The sequence below is a fragment of the Maniola jurtina genome, chromosome 25 (assembly GCF_905333055.1).
Source record: "Maniola jurtina chromosome 25, ilManJurt1.1, whole genome shotgun sequence".
NCBI lineage: Eukaryota > Metazoa > Arthropoda > Insecta > Lepidoptera > Nymphalidae > Maniola > Maniola jurtina.
Window position 1 is genome coordinate 855,540 of NC_060053.1, and position 22,043 is coordinate 877,582.

The 22,043-nt window shown below is 36.8% G+C and overlaps 1 protein-coding gene across 18 annotated transcripts in view; it reads left to right on the forward strand.

The window, feature by feature from the left end:
* LOC123878072 (heterogeneous nuclear ribonucleoprotein L) overlaps positions 1–22,043 on the forward strand; it is a 366,077-nt gene that overhangs the window by 275,932 nt on the left and 68,102 nt on the right. For all 18 annotated transcript variants that reach the window (XM_045925113.1, XM_045925116.1, XM_045925118.1 and 15 more), the window contains exon 3: positions 17,565–17,650. In XM_045925113.1, coding sequence (XP_045781069.1) covers positions 17,565–17,650 — 86 coding nt within the window. The remainder of the gene's footprint in view (positions 1–17,564; positions 17,651–22,043) is intronic.

The window sequence follows — 22,043 nt, forward strand, 5'->3', positions numbered from 1 at the left end:
TATGTTTGTACTAAGTCCACTTTTCTCGGGCTCTGCAATATAAAGTTTGCTAGGGTGACACGTGGGTTTGATCTTTTTGGGACAAGTCCTGAATATTAATTAAGTGTCCTTATTTATACTTAAATCTATACATATAATAAAATTGTAGAAAAGTGGTGTCTGTACAATGGAAATATATAAAAAAAAGTAGCAGGGGTTGTTATTATATCGATGCCGAACCCGAAATTGTAATTAATTTTATTTTTGTCTGTTTGTCTGTTTGTCTGTTTGTCTGTGTGTTTGTGCACGCTAATCTCAGAAACGGCTTATTCGATTTAGATACGGTTTTCACTAATATATTGTAGTAAGCTTCACTTAGGATTTAGTGTTTATTTCATGTCAATCGGTTCATAAATAAAAAAGTTATGTCAATTTAAAGAATCACCGCGCCTCACGCCTGAGCGTCCGTGGCTATATAAAGCGCGAAAAGTCACTATTCCACGCGAACGAAGTCGCGGGCACAGCTAGTTATCAATATAGAGACAAAGTTTGTAAGTTTGAATGTACTGGGGTAATTTTCAAAAATATAACACTGGTCTACAAATTATGACTTTGAAAAAGTATTCTTCATTCAAAGTAATTTTTTTACTAATTGGGCCTCACTAAATGTGAAAATAATAGTATTTTTCAAAAATTAGTTCAAGTTTTAGAGGAAAAAAAAACCAGTTTTATTGAAATTGTTTGCTTATTCTGCTTCTTGGTTGGTTAAACTTGAGAAAATTGGTTAAACTATTGGGCCGTGAAAAGTTAGCAGACAGACAGACATTCACACTTGCATTTATAGTATTATTAAGTATGGATTATCCATATTTGTACGATAGTATAGAGACCCTGGCCACGGGTAATCCCCGGCTCCGTAGAAAACAAGGGTCTCACGGAAAAGGCCGCGCTGTAAAATGTAACACGAAGCGGGGAAATGCTCACCTACATAGGAGAGTTCTAGATTTGCTTAATCTATGAGGAGCTGTGCTCTGTGATATTTTAAAGGATTTGCTTTTATCCTTGACTTTTTAGGAGTCGATTCCGCTGTTAGCTGTTTAGGTAGAGACCTCAACTGAGATTTGTTTTTTTTTTTTTTTAATATTGTAACGTAAACTGGAACGTCGTCGCGTCACTGACAGGTCTATGTCTGTCAACTACTATCTATGGCTAAGTTAACACTCAAGGTTTTAAGTGCGGAAACCAGACCAGAGAGAAGAAGAACACTCAAGGTGCCAACGTAGTGATATTAACTTTGCAACGTACATTGTGTTCTAATTTTTGTGTATTCGGTCTCTCTGTGTCTGTGCGCTCTTTAAAAAGGCGCATTTGGAACCCTAGTCCTTTATAAGTTTGCAAATCAACTTACAATATTCATTATAGGCAAGCGCTTGACCACAATCACACCGACGGAAAGTGGTGATGTGGCCTAAGATAACGCGTTTACCTAGAAGATGCCTATTCACTCTTGTTTTAAAGATACCCGGATTGTAATTGGTAGGAAACACAGATCGCGGAAGAGTATTCCAAACCTTAGCCATGCGTATGAGGAATGATGACGCAAAACGTTTCGTGCGTTGATGGAATGTCGACGACGACGTCAATTATTCTGAGGTAGGTAACCCAAATTAGAAAATATTCAAAACTCTTCACTGTCATATGTCACTCTTCAACGAATCTCTCCATTTTTAACCCCCGACCCAAAAAGAGCGGTGTCATAAGTTTCACGTGTGTATCTGTGTATCTGTCTGTGGCATCGTAGCTCCTAAACTAATGAATCTATTTTAATTAAGTTTTTTTTTGTTCGAAAGGTGGCTTGATCGAGAGTGTTCTTAGCTATAATCCAAGAAAATTGGTTCAGCCGTTTGAAAGTGATCAGCTCTTTTCAGTTACTGTAACCTACACTTGTCGGGGGTGTTATAAATTTTTAATTGACACTTGTGAATATATCCTTCAGATAAACCTCTCCTTCTACTAGAAAATTACTCTAATAGGTATTATGTATATTTTGAGGATTTAGGAGCAATTGATGAAGAAGGAGGAGCTAGCTATTCAACGAATCTAATTAATCTAATTCAATATTCTGATGAAACACTCTCATAAAGAAATTAGTTGGAACGTTTTGCATCACTCTTTCCTATACTAAAAGACTTCCGACATTACGTTTTTTTTTAGTTTTAAATATCTTATGTCTATGACTAAGAAGTATTTCAGAATGCTGAATAAGTAATTTGAATTATTTTTATTTTGTGCGAATGTGAAACAATTTTAAAAGACATCTCGTTTTTAATAGCATGAGCTCTGTTCGCTTTAATTTAGAGTTCAATTTCGCGTGGTTTTCAGTTGTGCGAGTGTAAATTGAGTCTCGTGACACAAAACATCTGTTCTTCTAGCAAATGATTTAGTGCAGAGTGCATGTTTGTGACATATTGTGACACGGGCGTAGCTAGGGTTGGCACCTTACAATATTCTAATAGTATTTTTTTTTCAATACAAAAATGAAATAGTATGATTCAGTTTGGCGTATTTCTTCTTGGTTCTTTCGATTCTCGTTGTTCGTTTTATTGAAAGAGAAATTATATATTTGTTTTCAACAATTAAAAAGATACAGCAATACAAATGAATAATATTTAATATCTGGTAATGATAATTTTAATAATTTTAATCCTATTCTTATTGTATTTTTATTATTAACCATTTTATTGTACCTAAAATTGTATTTGCAATACCCTGACAGGGTCTCATGTATTTAGCTTTTAGCTTTAAGCACCCACCATCAATTAATGTAAATGTACATGAAAGCAAATAAATAAATCTGAATCTGAATCTGAATCTACAGCTTCCCTGCTGTGGAGCTCAAAGGCGAAACGACTCTTAAACTTCTGTCAATGAAGATTTATTTATTATATATTTACTATTTACAGAAATAATCGTTCAAACAAATCAGTAAAGGAAGTAAGAATAAAAGTAAGTAAGTCAATTTTTTCGTATAAAATGTAGACTATGTCACCCGGACCATAAAAATTTGGCTTTCCGTAGTCGGGTTAAAAGGGGTTTTTTCGGTTGGGTGCCAACCCTACAACTAACACGTGTTGTACTGTATGTTGTTATTCTTTACAACCTTGTCGCGATAACAAACGCCACTTTAAAAAATTTGCTTCTTAGATTGATTGCCACGGCTTAGGAGTCATTAATTTTTTTATAGTGTAGCAATTAATAAGTTTTACTTTTGGTGTGCGAGAAGTTAGGATCACACTGGGTGTTACTTACGTCTATGACTTGAAAGATTTTTCCGTAAAAGTAGGTCTACTAAAATCTGTTCACTAACTTTTTTTTTAATTTATAGACTTTTTTATAATTCCCTAACTTTACAGAACCCTTATAGGATCATTTTGTTGTCTGTCTGTCTGTCTGTCTGTCTGTCTGTCTGTCAGACAGATACACAGAACACAGATACACACGCTCACACTACTCCTCTTTTTGGGTCGGGGGTTAAAAAACAATTATGTAGTTTTTTCCCCCAAGTGTAGCAGGTGACTAACATTCCTGATAGAGTTTATAGCCATTCATATATCACTCTCTTAATAAACACTGCGTCATTTCTGTTTGTTTTTGTTTTATCTGTATTTTTTGTTCGGTAATTTTCAAAGTTGATACGCTAATTCGATAACTATAAATCTTTCGGCAGGATAGGTCCAATAGTTCAAAGGCGTGACAGTGAATTTGTTCTGAATGCTCAAAGTCAAAGTCAAAATCATTTATTCAAAGTAGGCACTATTGTACTCCTTTTGATGGTCGGAATTGTTAGATATGTAAGACTAGCTGATGCCCGCGACTTCGTTCCCGTGGATGTAGGTTTTTCAAAAATCCCGTGGGAACTCTTTGATTTTCCGGGATAAAAAGTAGCATATGTGCTAATCCAGGGTATAATCTATCTCCATTCTAAATTTCAGCCGGACGGAAAAATGCGGACGGTTCCGTACTCGGGTATTTTTTCCGATATTTTGCACGATAAATCAAAAAATAAATAAAAATCTGTTTTAGAATTTACAGGTAAAGAGCCCTTTCATATGATACCCCAACTTGGTATAGTGATCTTACTTAAAAAATTGAAACACATTTTAATTATTCTTTTGTGATGTACCCACAAATTCATGGTTTTAAGATTTATCCCTTTACTTGTACTACAAGACCTACCTACCTGCCTTTCATGATTCTAGGTCAATGGGAAGTACGGGAGTCAACGGGAGATTTTCTTGTTCTCGTGTTTCTTGTTTGTTTCTCGTTTTGACCTCAATACACGCGGATGAAGTCACAGGTATCCGCTAGGTTTTTTTTTTGAGTTCAGTATGAAAATAACTATATTACTTCGCTTCAATAAACATAAATAATATTATCAGCCGCGCTCGGTGTGACAGACGCCTATTCCAATAGAGTTTTTATGCCGTCCATATATCATGCCGAATAAACACAGCGACAGTTCAGTTCAATGAATATTTTGCAAATGCGAATTGATTTATGATGCGAGAGGTTTTTTTTTGTATGTTTTTTTTCGTTTGAATTATTTGATTCCGTGATAAGTGATAAGAGCTGTGATTTTCTAGACACTGTATTGAAACTTTTGGTTATTGTAATGTACCTATTGCTGTTGTTATCAAAGCGGTGATAGCTTAGTGGTTAAATCGTATGCCTTGTAGTCGGGGAGGCCGGGGTTCTATCCCGGGCTCGCATCTTGAACTTTTTGGAGTTCTTCTTCTGCTTTTTGACCTTATTCCACGCTACGTGGGGTTGGCAGTTGGCACAACATCTCTTCTTCTTCTACTCTCTTCTGTCATTCATCAACGTATCATCTACCCCTTTTACACACATATCCTCTTGCACGCAATCCATCCACCTTATCTTTGGTCGTCCTCTCCTCTTTTTTCCTTCCACATGCATATTTAACATTTGTGTCATGTGCGTTTCGTAAGAGCAACCGCCGAGTTTCTTGCTGGTTGTTCTCTTTAGGACAGGCATTCTAAACCGATGGTAGATGCTTTTGACGATTCAAAAGTAGATACTTGTAAAAGTCTAATTGAATAAAAACATTTTTAATTTGAATTTGAATATGTGCATTTTAGGCAATTAAATATCACTTGCCTTAATGGTTAAGGAAAACATCGTGAGGAAACCTGCATGCCTGAGAATAATGTTCTCAAAGGTGTGTAAAATCGTCCATGGATTGAACTTGACCAGCATAGTAGACTAAGATATATCAAAGTAGATTGAGAGAGATAGTAGTAGACATAGTAGGCTAAACCTTTCTCATTTTGAGAAAAGACCAAATGTAGCCCAAGTGTCGTAGTTATAAGTCTTCACTTTAGATACGTATGTAAGCTATCTACTGACTTTTTTTTCCCATCCGTACCGGATTGGATCCAATTTCGTTGGATCCAATTTCGTCTACAACCGTCCAATAGTACCGACTACGGAACACGCCCCACGGTACAGGCACGGGCGGATCATTTTATAAGTTTCAAAATGAATTTCAGATAGCGGTACTGCAGTGTATTGTCTGGATTATTTATGACAAGATGATGCCCGCGACTTTGTTCATTTGGAATTAGGTTTTTTTTTCAAATCCCGTGGGAACTTTTTAATTTTCCGGGATAAAAAGTTGCCTGTATCAATTTCCGAGACGCAAACTACCTCTATACCTCGTATAAATCGGTTAAACGTATCGACTTTTAAGTATCCAATGGGAACTCTTTAATTTTCCGGGATAAAAAGTAGCCTATGTCCGTCCCCGGGATGTAAGCTAACACTGTACCAAATTACATCAAAATCGGTCATACTGTTGGGCCGTATAAAAAACTAGCAGACAGACAGACAGATTTTCGCATTTATAGTGTTGGTATGAATTTTACGGCGACTTTTCTTATTCTGATTTATTTTCTTTGATCTTTGCGTTTGTCAAACGCTCTAAATTAGGAAATTGGTTCAATATAACTGACCAAAATCTGAAGTTTTTAGACCCAATGCAGCGTTTGAAACTTTATATTTATAAATCAATCAGCCAGTTCATCCTTATAATGTAAAAATAATAGAAGAAAAGCGTTAGGTAGAAGGTACAATTTAAAATTAAATTCAATTCGTCTATACTGTCGAGTTGTACCGAATGGTCCCCAGGGTACGGTACGGACGATTTCGTTTTATAAGTTTTAAAACGAATTTTCTCATTGGAAGATACTCGTACAGCAGTACAAGTTGTTGCCCGGCTATATTATAGTTTTACTCCGACATCAAAAAAATTCAGCCAGTTTCGCGCTTTTCAAACTATCTAAATATGTGAGTCACTTTACTTAAATTAGTTTTGACTTCGCTAGAACTTAGATAATGTGTTTTAAAATTTCTGAATTATGTACTTAAATATACTTTTTTTACTGTTACAAAAAACCCGGCCAAGTGCGAGTCAGACTCGCGCACTGAGGGTTCCGTACTCGGGTATTTTTCCAACATTTTGCACGATAAATCAAAAACTATTAAACATAAAAATAAATAAAAATCAGTTTTGGTCATCACTTGGTATATCTTTCTTTGAAAATTGAAAAACCTTTAAATTTTTTTTAAATGTTGTAACCACAAATTCGCGGTTTTTTAGATTTATTTCTGTATTTATGCTATAAGACCTACCTACCTGCCAAACATGATTCTAGGTCAACGGGAAGTACCCTATAGGTTTCTTGACAGACACGACGGACAGTCTGTCAACGAAGTGATCCTATAAGGGTTCAGTTTTTCCTTTTGAGGTACGGAACCCTAATTATACCTTTCAATCGTTGGCTCCAGCTTAAACCACGTGGGCTTATATGCTGGAGTCCTATCCTGAACCATACCTACATGATTTACTGAATTTACATACTCGGGTTCAACGCACGGACCGCTGTGAGGTGGGGGATAGGGCTTCAGATCATCTCCAGATGGGTCTGCAGATCTTCGTCGCCGTCACCATAGTCCAGGCATGCGAAACTAATGGTGTGTAAAACCTGTCCCAAGGATGATGTCGTTGTCCTATCGTTGAACTGTTTGCTAACAGCTAAAAGTTCAACGATAAACATCTAGCTAGTCTGGCCACAGACTAGCTAGACATTTATATTGGACTAGCCGATGCCCGCGACTTCACCCGCGTGGATTTAGGTTTTTTGAAATCCCGTGGGAACTCTTTGATTTTCCGGGATAAAAAGTAGCCTATGTGCTAATCCAGGATATTATCTATCTCCATTCCAAATTTCAGCCAAATCCGTCCAGTAGTTTTTGCGTGAAGGAGTAACAAACATACACACACACACACACACACACACACACATACAAACTTTCGCCTTTATAATATTAGTGTGAAGTGTGATTTCTTACTTGTTTTCCATTTAGGTTTTCTGAACTCTTTTTATACACAAGCATTACTCTCAAGATTAAATGGAAAACGTGAAATTTGCATCTACCTTGGATCGTTAATTAATTAACTGTATGTACCCCACCCCTTCGCCGTTAAGTAACATAATATGTGCTTGCATCCGATTCGCTGAGCGTGAATTTTCTTGAAATAACGCGACTTGCACTTGTAGCAACGCTCGCTCGCTTACGTATCGTCTTAATTAATTAAGAAATCTATATAGAGTGCACTCAGACTTGAAACAGAGTTAAAACGGAACAGACTTATATCTCTACATAATCCAGTCTCGTTTTAAATCCGTCTTAAATCTGAGCTATGTCAAAGTACGTTAGGGGTTTATAATATAATATAATATAAACGGGGTTAAGAGGGGTCTCTCCGTCACTCGCTCCATACAAACGTAGTTCCAATTTCATTTGAGTATTAAGCAACCAAAGTCCATGTTTTGCAGACATATTCTAGAAACTAATATCTATGCCTGTGGTTTTCCAGATTTCTGTTAAAATATTCGGTTTCGAAGTTACGCGGTCTTAAAAATTCACATACAAATCTTTGAGCCCCTGTAATTTTAAAACTACACATTTTTAGAAAAATCTTAAACACCACAGGCATATATATTAGTTTCTAGAATATGTCGGCAAAATTTCATGGACTTTGGTTGCTTAATATTCAAATGAAATCGGAACTACGATTGTATGGAGTAAGTGACGGAGAGAGCCCTGTTAAGATGTCAGGATTAATAAGTAAATGAATTTATTTACTTCATATTTGTATGGATAGGAGAGTTCGTGCCACTTATGATATGTCTAGACTTTATAATCGGTTTAGAAAACAAATTCTACTGAGTAGAACTTTTCTCTTAACTTTACACATCTCAAAATAAAATACAAAACGTGGCATCCGCCTTGCGTCGTTAATTAAATAACTGTATGTACCCCACCCCTTCGCCGTCAAGTAACATCTGTGCTTGCATCCGAATCGCTGAGCATGAATTTCCTTGAAATAACGCGACTTGCACTTGTAGCAACGCTCGCTTGCTTACGTATCGTCTTAATTAAGATCCACGAGTGACTTAATCATAGTTACGTTCCTGAGAAGGGATTATTTAAGTCGTTGGTACTGAAATAAATGTTTAAATTTCTTTCTACTTAGGTATATCAGTACATATAGGTATAAAGCCCTGACTATCCTGAAAGCTGAAATGCACAGAAATTCTCTTTATAATGTTGACTAAGATGTTATTCTTGGTGTTAATAACTTCGTCGAGTTTGTACTAAACTGTTTTTGGATTATCTTGGTAGACCCTCGATGGTTGTAATATTTTAGTTCTAAACAAAGAGAAATTGTACCAATTGTTTTGGGCGAACTTATCTAACTATACATAATATTAGGTATATAAAAAGACATGTCCTGACTGACTGACTGATCAATCAACGCACAGCCTAAACCCGCTGGGGATGAAAACCTTTAAATTTTGCCAATAGGTTCTTTTTATGATGTACTGCGCTCATAAAGAAAGGATTTTTGAAAATTCCATCTCTTAAGGGCACCCTTTTAGAGGTGGATGAAAGTATACCATAACCTGATAATAACCTACGAGTAATTTTGTTCTGTCGGTTCAGTATTTAAATATTAAAATGCAAATTGAATCTACGGTACCTAAGTACTACGTAAGGTGAAATTACTCTGAATTATTAAGGGGAGCCAACGATTACAAAAAGGAAGGTTACTGCGTACCTAAATGCGCGGAGGTCTAAATGAATATTGTATGCAAACGGAACGGACTTGGTAAAGCAAAGTCCATTTTCCTAAATTTCATTTACATGGATGTTTTTTAACCCCCGACCCAAAAAGAGGGGTGTTACAAGTTTGACCTGTGTATCTTTGTATCTGTGTATCTGTGTTTGTGTATCCGTGTATCTGTCTGTGGCACCGTAGCGCTTAAACTAATTAACCGATTTTAGTTTTTTTTGTTTGAAAGGTGGCTTGATCGAGAGTGTTCTTAGCTATAATCCAAGAAAATTGGTTCAGCCGTTTGAAAGTTATCAGCTCTTTTCTAGTTACTGTAACCTTCCTTGTCGGGGGTGTTATAAATTTTTAATTAACACTTGTATAGAGTTCTGTATAAAGTAAATTTAATTCGGTACAGAGATACCTTGCATCCCGGGGAAGGAAATAAACTATATCCTTACATAATATAGCCTATGTCCTTCCTTATATACTTTTGCTCTCGCCAAATCAAAGAGTTCCTACGGGATTCTTAAGAACTTCAATTAGCCAACAAAAAATTCAATTAAACTTTTACAAGTACTTTTGCATCGTCAATTGCCTCTACCACTAGTTCGGAATGAATTTCCTACCGAGAAAAACCAGCAAGAAACTCGGCGGTTGCTCTTTTGATATACAATATTATGCCATGTATAAAAGTAATTGCAGTCCCGCACATTGCTGAAGCGAGCTGCAGGTCAAATCCACGCTCTTGAATCATTTACATAATCTTCGATTGTGTAATACACTTTTTTCAGGAGCATACTTTTAATAGTTTTTTAAACTTGTGTAAAGGCAAGTCCACATATTACTTAGAATAGTTATGTATGTATGTATATTTATTATGTTTATTAATGTAATAATAAATATAGGTATATATAAGTCATTTCGAAATTCTTTGCGACTTGGTACTATCCAACACTAGCTCTCCTTTCAGCAAAGGTTGCCTGGTAGAGATTGCTCTAAGCAAAAAGCCCGCCTTTGCACACAATTGTTTTTTCTGTTTTCTTCTTTCTGTTGTGTTCCTTTACATGTGTTTTTTGTGTGCAATAAAGTGTTCTATCTATCTATCTATCCAAAATAGATTGAGGAAGTTTGTTATAAAAGGTTATACCAGAGCATACGAGTAGGCTAATTTAAGTCTTGTATTCAATTTAGGAATTTCCACCTTCCTACGTTTTTCAGTCCTCAATAATTCAAGGTAATTTCCGTTCCCGTCGTAGAAGGTAGGTAGATGGCGTAGATTCAATTTGCTAGCAAAATTTAAGGCGGGACGAAATTAAGTGATAAGAGTTATCACATACTACTGCTGTTCTGGGATACTAGAATGTTGATTAGACGGGCGCGAGGTGGTGATTGTTAGACTTTCTTAAATCATATTTAGAGATCTGTACCTCATCACATAAAATATTCAAGTAATCATGTTTGCCTTGCGTTCGGATGTGTTTTTAGGGTTCCGTACCTCAAAAGGAAAAACGGATCCCTTATAGGATCACTTGGTTGTCTGTCTGTCCGTCCGTCCGTCTGTGTGTCACCGGGCTGTATCTCGTGAACCGTAATAGGTAGAGAGTTGAAAATTTTCACAGAGTGTGTATTTTTATTGCCGCTATAACAACAAATAATAAAAATTTCAAACGCCGTGAAAAATGAACGCCGTGAAAATTTAAAAAAAAATTGTTATTTCTTGTACGAGGATACGGAACTCTTAGTGTGCGAGTCCGACTCGCACTTGACCTATTTTTTGTTATAATTGGTCCTCATTTGTCAAAAGGTCCGTGGGGAAGCTTCGCTTAGGAAAATTAAGAAATCATTAGACAGAAATAATTGGAAAAACTTAGCAAATCTTTTCGAAGGAAGAAAAATTAATTCATTTTATGATTATGTCATTAGTCACAAAAATGCCATGGCGAGCTCTTAATTCTAATGTTACGGATTATTAATGTTTATTAATAAAACATATTTTCTGGCAGATTTGCGGAATTCGTAGTAAATTATAATGACAAGGTTTGTTATAAATATAATTTGTGGAAACGAATCAATTTGGCACCGACACTGTTTTGCCCTGCGGCGTTCTTCTCTCGTCGGATATCGGGAGCGTCAGCAAAAAAAGTAATGACAATTTTTTTTTTATCAATAAAAAAATAGTTTCTTTGTAGGGTTCCGTACCTCAAAAGGAAAAAAGGAATCCTTATAGGATCACTTGTTGTCTGTCACTATGTCCGTCTGTCGTGTATCTCAAGAAAACCTATATGATACTTCCCGTTGACCTTGAATCGTAAAAGGCAGGTTGGTATGTCTTATAGCAGAAGTAAAGGAAAAAATCCGAGAACCGTGAATTTGTGGGTACATCGCAATTTTTTTTTTAATGTGTTTCTATTTTCAAAATAAGATAACTATACCAAGTGGGGTATCATATCAAAGGGCTCTTTACCTGAACATTCTAAAACAGATTTTTATTTATTTTTATGCATAATAGTTTTTGATCTATCGTGCAAAATGTGGGAAAAAATACCCGAGTACAGAACCCTCGGTGCGCGAGTCTAACCTAGGTAGGTTACCAAATTTACCGGGTCTACTTGTGTGTGTGTGTGTGTGTGTGTATGTTTGTATGTGTGTGTGTTTGTATGTGTATGTGTTTTCTTGATAGACACGACAGGCGGACAGACAGACAACAAAGTGATCCTATAAGGGTTCCGTATTTCCTTCTGGGGTACGGAACCCTAAACAGGTTAAAAACTAATGAATGCATAATTTCATTATTTCTCTTATTGCTAACGCTACATACATTGTGGCTTTCCGCCACGCAGTTTCTTTGATCTCCCTCAGTCTGTCTGAAGGAATGTTTCCTTAATTTTTTTTTGGATTTTTTGTTGTTAGTCTTCATGTAGTTAGGTTTTTGTTTTGTGTTGTTATTTCCAATGTCTCAAGGAAATTTCTTGCAAAATATAGCTAAATATCACACTAATATTATAAAGGCGAAAGTTTGTATGTGTGTGTGTGTGTATGTTTGTTACTCCTTCACGCAATAACTACTGGACGGATTTGGCTGAAATTCGGAATGGAGATAGATAATATCCTGGATTAGCACATAGTCTACTTTTTATCCCGGAAAACCAAAGAGTTCCCACGGGATTTCGAAAAACCTAAATCCACGCGGACGAAGTCGCGGGCGTCAGCTAGTAACTAAATATGATTATGTTTAAATTATTTCTTTTATCAACCAGACGATGCCCGCGACTTCGCTCGCGTGGGTTTAAGTCTTTTTTACCCCGACCCAAAAAGAGGGGTGTTAAAAGTTTGACGTGTGTATCTGTGTATCTGTCTGTGGCATCGTAGCGTCTAAACGAATGAACCGATTTTAATTTAGTTCTTTTCAATTTGAAAGGTGGCTTGATCGAGAATGTTCTTAGCTATAATCCAAGAAAATCGGTTCAGCCGTTTGAAAGTTATCAGCTCTTTTCTAGTTACTGTAACCTTCACTTGCCGGGGGTGTTATAAATTTTTAATTTACACTTGTAATTATTTCTTTTACTAATCTGACGATGCCCGCGACTTCGTGTGGTCTTTTTAAAAATCCTAATACATACTTCACATATCGTCGGTTCAAGATCACACCGAGGGTTCCCTCACTCTAATTCACTCTGCTATAGGCAGTGGCGTGCAGGTCATAGAGGCATACATGCACTGCTTACCTCAGTTGTAGTAGCTCAATGCATATTTTTCATTATGACCTGCCCGTAAACAGATTTCTACCTACCTAATGCCTACCCTGGCTTCAAACCCTGTGCACGACACTGGCTATAGGTATTCACAACAGTGCAAATGTTTCAACTGAGTGCCCAAACTTTATGGAGTACAGCAAATGTTCCAACTATACCGATGCTCGGTGCATTCTAAGCTGCAAAGTTTGGAGCAAGTTGCCGCCATCTTGGATAACATGGTAACACAATGACGGTATAACTTGATAACTTCACGTTTGACACTAAATCCATTCGAGGATTAATTGAATGATATAATTTGACGACTTTTCTAGCGCAGTGCTAAGCAGGAATAGAATAGATTAGAATAGAATAGAATAGAGTAGAGTAGGGTAGGGTAGAGTAGAGTAGAGTAGAGTGAGTAGAATAGAATAGAATAGATTTTTATTCAAATAATCTTTTACAAGTGCTTTTGAATCGTCAAATAATTTACCGCTAGTTCGGAATGCCGTTCCTATACCGAGAAGAACCAGCAAGAAACTCGGCGGTTGCTCTTTTCAATTGTTCAATTTACAATATTATTCCATACTATACAAGCAATTGCAACCCTGTGCATTGCTGGAAGTCCCGGCAGTGGGCAATTTAGGAATTTATATTTTCTAAATTGTCTCTGGTATGGTCTGGTGGAATACTTTAACCGTGGCTAGTTACCAGTTACCACCTTACCGGCAAAGCCGTGCCGCCAACCGATTTAGCGTACCAGTACGTGTATCTACATTATGTGAATACTAACTTACGAAAGCCGAATTTTGAATGTCTTAGTACAGATAAAACATGTTTTGTTCTCTACTTTCTTAAATAAACAAAAAACACGTAATCTGAATATTATTATGCCAAATATCATTAGAGGTAATGGATTTCCCTAACTCTTGTACACAGAGTGAAACGTGTTTGCATATCGGTTATATATTACCCAATATATTCCGGATGATTAGAAATATCCCATAGTTTTAAGGCTGGTTTTACATAGTATGTTAAGCCGAGTTCAGATATTTATCATTTGTTCGATCCGATATCCGTATCGGTTTCGCTAAATTGTATCATCACTACCCATATTAACAAGTGTAAATTAAAAATTTATAACACCCCCGACAAGTGAAGGTTACAGTAACTAGAAAAGAGCTGATAACTTTCAAACGGCTGAACCGATTTTCTTGGATTATAGCTAAGAACACTCTCGATCAAGCCACCTTTCAAACAAAAAAAAAAACTAAATTAAAATCGGTTCATTAGTTTAGGAGCTGCGATGCCACAAACAGATACACGGATACACACGTCAAACTTATAACACCCCTCTTTTTGGGTCGAGGGTTAAAAATGCGAAAGTGTGTTTGTTTGTTTGTCCTTTAATCATGTCACAATGTAACAACGCAACCACGTATAATGACGGCCTTTGACAGACGGCGGTTGACGGGCTCAATGGTGCAGTGGTAAACGTTTGGTTTTATTAGTGGGAGGTCCCGGGGTCGATTTCCGGCAGGGGTCTGAAATTTTATAATTTCTAAATTTCTGGTCTGGTCTATTGCCACCCTACCCTAATATTTGGGCTAGTTACCACCCTACAGGCAAAGCCTTTAACATTCCGGTTCGATGCGTGTAGAAACCAAAGGAGTACGGGTTTAATGAAAACTGCCTAACCCCTTCCAGGTTAGCCCGCTTCCATCTTAGACTGCATCATCACTTACCACGAGGTGAGATTGCAGTTAAGGTCTAATTTGTATCTAAATTTTAAAAAAAAATGTAAGTTTCCATGCGATCAGGGTTTACCTTCTGTTTGATATCAATGACAGATAGGCGCATCGCATGTTTATTTATGTTTGAAGCGGAGCACATTCGCTTTGAGATGAATTCAGACATTCAAATCGTATGCGTTCACTATCTATTACTTGAGGCAGGCAGCGTCGGCCAAATAAATTACCCACGTTTTATCATGGGCATGAATGTACTAGGTAATGTTTTGATATAGAGTAATATGGCTAAAGTAGAGTATCTACGTATTTATCTGTACATTATAATAACAAGTGTAAATTAAGTATTTATAACACCCCCGACAAGTGAAGGTTACAGTAACTAGAAAAGAGCTGATCACTTTCAAACGGCTGAACCCATTTTCTTGGATTATAGCTAAGAACAATCTCAAGCAAGCCACCTTTCAAACAAAAAAAACTAAATTAAAATCGGTTCATTAGTTTAGGCGCTACGGTGCCACAGACAGACACACAGATACACACGTCAATCTTATAACACCCCTCTTTTTGGGTCGGGGGTTAAAAATATTTGTTTTGACTGACTGACCTATCAATGCACAGCCTAAATCGCTGGGGTTACAAACTTGAAATTTCAACTGTAAGTTCGTTTTATGAGTTTTATGATTTACTATATACTATTTGATTTTAAGTCTTAAGCGGGGTCTCTCCGTCACTCGCTTCATACAAACATAGTTCCAATTTCATTTGAATATTAAGCAACCAAAGTCCATGAAATTTTGCAGACATATTCTAGAAACTAATATCTATGTCTGTGGTTTTCCAGATTTCTGTTAAAATATTCGCTTTCAAAGTTACGCGGTCTTAAAAATTTACATACAAATCTTTGAGCCCCTGTAATTTTAAAACTACATATTTTTAGAAAAATTTAAAACACCACAGACACAGATATTAGTTTCTAGAATATGTCTGCAAAATTTCATGGACTTTGGTTGTTTAATATTCAAATGAAATCGGAAATACGATTGTATGTAGCGAGTGACGGAGAGATCCCTTTTAAAATCATTTATAAATCTTTTAAAGAGAAGAGACCTTCTAAAGAGTGACTCAGCCGGAGACAATTATTGATTAAAAATACATCAATAATTATTATTATTATACAATGTACACCGAAGACCAAGAAAAACTGTGCACCCATTTAATATTAGATTCATTTTGTAGCAAAATAAAAGGAAAAGCAATAATGTCTTCGACACGTGTCCGGGCCGTCGCGTCGCGTCGACTCTGGAAAGGGGAATTTTAATAAAAATCTCGAGTAAACGTCGCTCGTCCGACGCAAATGTTATTGGGTTCAATTTCTACAAGTGGTCGCGTTGTATTGCTCGCGAGTCTGTACTCTACACTGCGGTGCAATATAATTGTGCACCTCGATTGTTTTGTCAAAGAATTTAAAAATTCGCTGTATTGTACGCGTACCTTTTCTTTTAACTCTACAGGTTAGCCCTTGACTACAATCTCACCTGGTGGTAAGTGATGATGCAGTCTAATATAGAAAGCGGGCTAACCTGGAAGGAGTGTGGCGGTTTCTGGGGCGTGTGCGGGGCATCTAGTACCTCATATCCCGATTGTCATCTCAATTTGTCGCGTATTACACTTAGCTGTACACTACGCAAAGTTTCGGGTAAAAGCGGGTTCATAACTTTCTAGATATTTTTATCATCAGCAATGAAAAATTCGCGACAAATGTGAAACAGCTTTGTATTCAACGGACTGCAGTTAAAAATTAATTCTCTGTTTACGACCGGCACTCGAATTTATAAAGGAAATATGAGGAGATAGAAATTATTTTCCTATTTTCTCTCTCCGTTTCTTTTCTCTCCGTTAAATTGCCTGCAGCGGAGAGCGGAGGCTTGTTGGATTCCGCACGATGCAGTTTATAATTGAGGACTCTTTGGTCTTTATTGTGGTATAAATTAGATTTTATTTGTATGAGAATGGACGCTCTTCTTTTACCAGCGTCTCTTTTGTGAAATATTTTTTTATGAATGTTTGTCCTCTGGGGCTAGTTCCATATTCAGTCATCATCATGAACGCATCTCCGACTCGCTAGAACATGGGTCTCTTCTGTGTATCTGTGTATTTGTCTGTGGCATCGTAGCTCCTAAACGAATGAACCGATTTTTATTTAGTTTTTTTTTGTTTGAAAGGTAGCTTGATCGAAAGTGTTCTTAGCTATAATCGAAGAAAATCGGTTCAGCCGTTTGAAAGTTATAAGCTCTTTTCTTGTTTTCATATAGAGGTTTTCGTGTCGGGGGTTTTTTTTACAATTTTGAGTTATAAATTATGTGTAAGTGTAAATCACATCACACTATCACACTAATATTATAAAGGCGAAAGTTTGTATGTGTGTGTGTGTGTGTGCGTGTGTATATTTGTTACTCCTTCACGCAAAAACTACCGGACAGATTTGGCTGAAATTTAGAATGGAGATAGATAATATCCTGGATTAGCACATAGGCTACTTTTAACCCGGAAAATCAAAGAGTTCCCACGGGATTTCGAAAAACCTAAATCCACGCGAGCGAAGTCGCGGGCATCGGCTAGTTATTATTGAACTAGCTGATGCCCGCGACTTCGTTCGCGTGGATGTAGGTTTTTTTAAAATTCCCGTGGGAACTCTTTGATTTTCCGGGATAAAAAGTAGCCTATGTGCTAATCCAGGGTATAATCTATATCCATTCTAAATTTCAGCCCAATCCGTCCAGTAGTTTTTGCGTCAATGAGTAACAAACATACACACACACACACATACAAACTTTCGCTTTTATAATATTAGTGTGATTAGTGTGATATGAAATATTAATATTATCTTTTCCCTTGTTACAGGACGTGGTACACACAATCAGCACGCCGCACGGGCAGGTGCAGAGGATCGTTGTGTTCAAGAAGAACGGTGTGCAGGCGATGGTTGAATATCCTTTACTATAGCTAATTGCTAATTACTCAATTTACGACCGTTTCCATACTCAATCAATCTGTTGTAGTACCTTTAGAAAGAGATTTCTGCTTCGAAGAGCGTCGTCTCTTTCACTCATACCTATGTGACGTTTCGGCGGTATCAACGACAAAGACAACGCTCTACGAAAACATTGTCTCTTTCTAAAGTTCGATGTGCAATATTTTCTGCCGGGTACCTACCTACTATAGATAGATTGAATCTACAGATGTACAAAATAATCGACTTCCCTTTACTTATCGACTTCTATGGCGCAGTGGTAAGTGCTGTGGTCTTAGAATAGAATAGATTAGAATACAAGTGTAAATTAAAAATTTATAACACCCCCGACAAGTGAAGGTTACAGTAACTAGAAAAGACCTGATAACTTTCAAACGGCTGAACCGATTTTCTTGGACTATTCCGCGCCTACGATCCAAAGTATCTGAGTTTTCCAAAACATAATTTTCAAATAAATTATTATGTATCTAGGCAACTTCCATCTTGACAGCTTGACATTTGTCAATTGACATAATATTATGAACCTAACGGTTATCTAACCTTCTTTTCTACAAGAAAACTAGAAAAGAGCTGATAACTTTTAAACGGCTGAACGAATTTCTTTGGATTATAGCTAAGAACACTCTCTATCAAGCCACCTTTCAAACAAAAAAAGTAAATTAAAATCGGTTCATTCGTTTAGGCGCTACGATGCCACAGACAGATACACAGATACACAGACACACAGATACACACGTCAAACTTATAACACCCCTCTTTTTGGGTCGGGGGTTAAAAATAACGAATAACATTACAAATAACATAAAAATACCTAAACCTCTTAGGCGAATAGCGTGAATCATAAAACTAGGTGGTATATTTTTCATCGCCTTGGGTTAGGGGTGGCGCGAGTGGTAGCAAGGCGGGCGCATTAGCGAAGCGATTAAATCCATCAATGATTAATAAAAGTTTTAATATACAAGTGTAAATTAAAAATTTATAACACCCCCGACGATCCAAAGTATCTGAGTTTTCATGGAGTTTTCCAAAACATCATTTTGAAATAAATAATTATGTATTTAGGCAACATCCATCTTGACAGCTTGACATTTGTCTATATTGACATAATATTATGAGCCTAACGGTTATCTAACCTTCTTTTCTACAAGAAAACTAGAAAAGAGCTGATAACTCTTAAACGGCTGAACCAATTTTTTTAGATTATAGCTAAGAACACTCTCGATCAAGCCACCTTTCGAACAAAAAAAACTAAATTAAAGTCGGTTCATTCGTTTAGGCGCTACGATGCCACAGACAGATACACAGATACACAGATACACAGATACACAGACACACAGATACACAGATACACACGTCAAACTTATAACACCCCTCTTCTTGGGTCGGGGGTTAAAAAGAAAAATATATATAAATCATACTAATATTATAAATGCGAAAATGGGTTTGTTTGCTGGTTTGTCCTTCAGTCACAACGCAACGGAGCTACGGATTGACATGTTTTTTTGCATGGGTATAGTTAAAGACCTGGAGAGTGAAAATCAATGAGTTTCTATGGGTTGTTCAAAAACCTAAATCCACGCGAATGAAGTCGCGGGTATCAGTTAGTCTTTCTTAATAATAGCTCAAACAACATACAAAAGCTAACGAATAGAATAAAACTAGTTGACATATTTTTATTCCCTAGCATTAAATAACAACACTATTGGCGATATATTATAATTTATCTGGTTTAAAAGTTATTCACAATTATCTTTTGCAGACTGTTATTATTAAACATGACTGCCCAAAGAATGTGATGTTTTCAGGTTTCATGTATGTAATAGTATGTATGTGAGTTTCTTTATTCCACCATAACATCTAAATGTCTGAACAGATTTGGATGTATGAGGTATATCGTTAGAAGTTAGAATCCTTACATCCTCACGAGTGAAACTGGCTATTAATAAATAAAAAATCAATAGGATGGCTGAATTTTTACTTTTTAATTCGTTTTTGGCAGGATAGAGGTGTTTTTTAATTTTTTAATTTAAGTACGACCTGTTTAGTCTTTGTATTTACACAGCATACCTAATAGCAAAACGCTGTCATTGGGATCGCACCCTAACAAGCTACCGCAATGGCCCATATCGTTAACAGTAAAAAGGGGATATAAATAAACACGCCTTAATGTTTGATAGTGGGCAGTTTTCTTTTATAAAAAAATATACACAGCCATATTCATACCTGTTCTATTCAGACATTCGAATTTGAGTCTTAAAATAATTACCATATCATTGAAATTACTCTGTGGAGTAAAATTGGTTAATGATCTTTTTTAATTGAAAAGTAAGTCTTATGGGAAAGGAATACGATTGAAATTAGTTTGCTAAATAAACGGGTAGTATTTTGTATCCGAATGGAGGACAACAGGTGGATAATATTATAATGGGGAAATGGGTTATGTGGCTTTCTTATACTGTGCGATTACGATACGATTGCGGAACGACATCTTTTACGTTGCTGAAATGAATTAAAAAGCGGTGCAAGCCGTCCGGCGGTTGCGGGGTTCGATCCCGGGCACACACCTGTAACGTTTTAAGAAATTAAATATCACGCTGAAGGAAAACATGGTGGGGAAACCTGTATGTCTGAGAGTTAACCATAACATTCGTAAACGTTTGTTAAGTCTGCTAATCCGCATTTAGCCAGCTTGTCTATGGCCAAGCCCTTCTCATTCTGAGAGGAGGCCCGTTCTTAGTAGTGGGCCGGCAATACGGTAACTTTTCACGGCCTACACTCTTCACTGATTTTGATGAAAGGTACAGAGTTAGCTTGTATTCCGGGGACGGACAAATGCCAGTTTTCATCCCGGAAAATCAATGAATATTTATAAAAAAATCGAAATCTAAGTCAAACTCCAGTCATTTATGTATTCGAATTTGTCTTGTTTATTGTTTCTGACCAGGCCTTTTTAGTTTATTCTGAAACGATTTTGGCATTGACGTTTTAACTACTATAATAAAATCGGTTTTGATATTTAAAGCTTATTTTGAACTTTAGTGCATTAGAAATAAGCGTTAATTTAACCATGTGAAATACTCAATAGGTAACAGGCTGTAAAATTTAAAGATGTGTTGTTGAACAAATATCGTTTAACAATTCTGAATGAATGAGTTATGTACGAGTGTGTTTGAAGATTTTAACCTATTTCAATGGGGGGTAGGTATGTATTCACTATATTGTGTTGCGTCGGTACAATTGCCCTTAGGCACACTGCCTACAGACAGAGTGGACTGGCATAATTTCTTTTTTATGAACTTTAACTCAGCTTTTGTTACCATATGCGCCAGGAAGGTTGTCATGTGCTGTGGGACGTCCCGAATTCGATACCCGGCAGAGCAGTAGGTATGAATGAATGAATGAATGAATGGTATCTGAATTTATAATTTCTAAATTGTCTCTGTTTTGGCCAGGTGGGACTTGGAAGGCTTCGGCCGTGGCTAGTTACCAGTTACCACATTACCGGTAAAACTGTGCCGCCAAGCGATACGTTCCAGTACGATGCCGTGTAAAAAGTAAAAACCGATCAGGGGTATGAGTTCAATGAAACTAAGTCTATACCGCTTCCAAGTTAGATCGCTTCCATCTTAGACTACATCATCACTTCTTTCTTCTGGGCTGGTTTCCGCAGTTCAACGTTTCCGTTACATAATCACTTATTATCACACCAGGTGATATCACAGCCTCAAGGGATGAAAGTTCATATTAAAGTTGTCATTTTTCAAGCTGTAGCAATGACTTAAATAAATAAATAAAATAAAAATAAAAAAGCCTTTTATTTCTTCACAAATATTTTTTACAATAGAGATTATTAAATATAACTTAGAGTACTAACTAGATGAATTAAAGTAAATAATTTAAATATCTTAACTTTAGTAGGTACAATAATATTTTTATGAAGAACCCTTTTCAGGTCAAGGCCTCCTCCAGAGAACTCCAATTTGCTCTGTCTTTGGCTTTGAGCATCCAGTTTGGTCCTGCCACTTTTTTTATGTCATCGTCCCAACGATAATGCGGCCTTCCTCTACCACGTGTGCCTTTGGGGCCTGGCCAGCTTGTTACTGTCTTTGACCACCGGTTGTCCGTGAGTCTACAAATATGGCCGGCCCATTTCCATTTCGATTTAAGTGTATAGGAAAGTGCATCGATCAGTTGGGTCTGTTTTCTGATGACAGAATGGCGAATTTTATGTATCCTTCTTATTTTCAGTATGCTTCGTTCCATTGCTCTTTGACAAGTTGTTATCATTCTTTTTGCTTTCTCTGTAAACTTCCAAGTTTGGCAGCCATACGTTAGCGTGGGTAGTACAC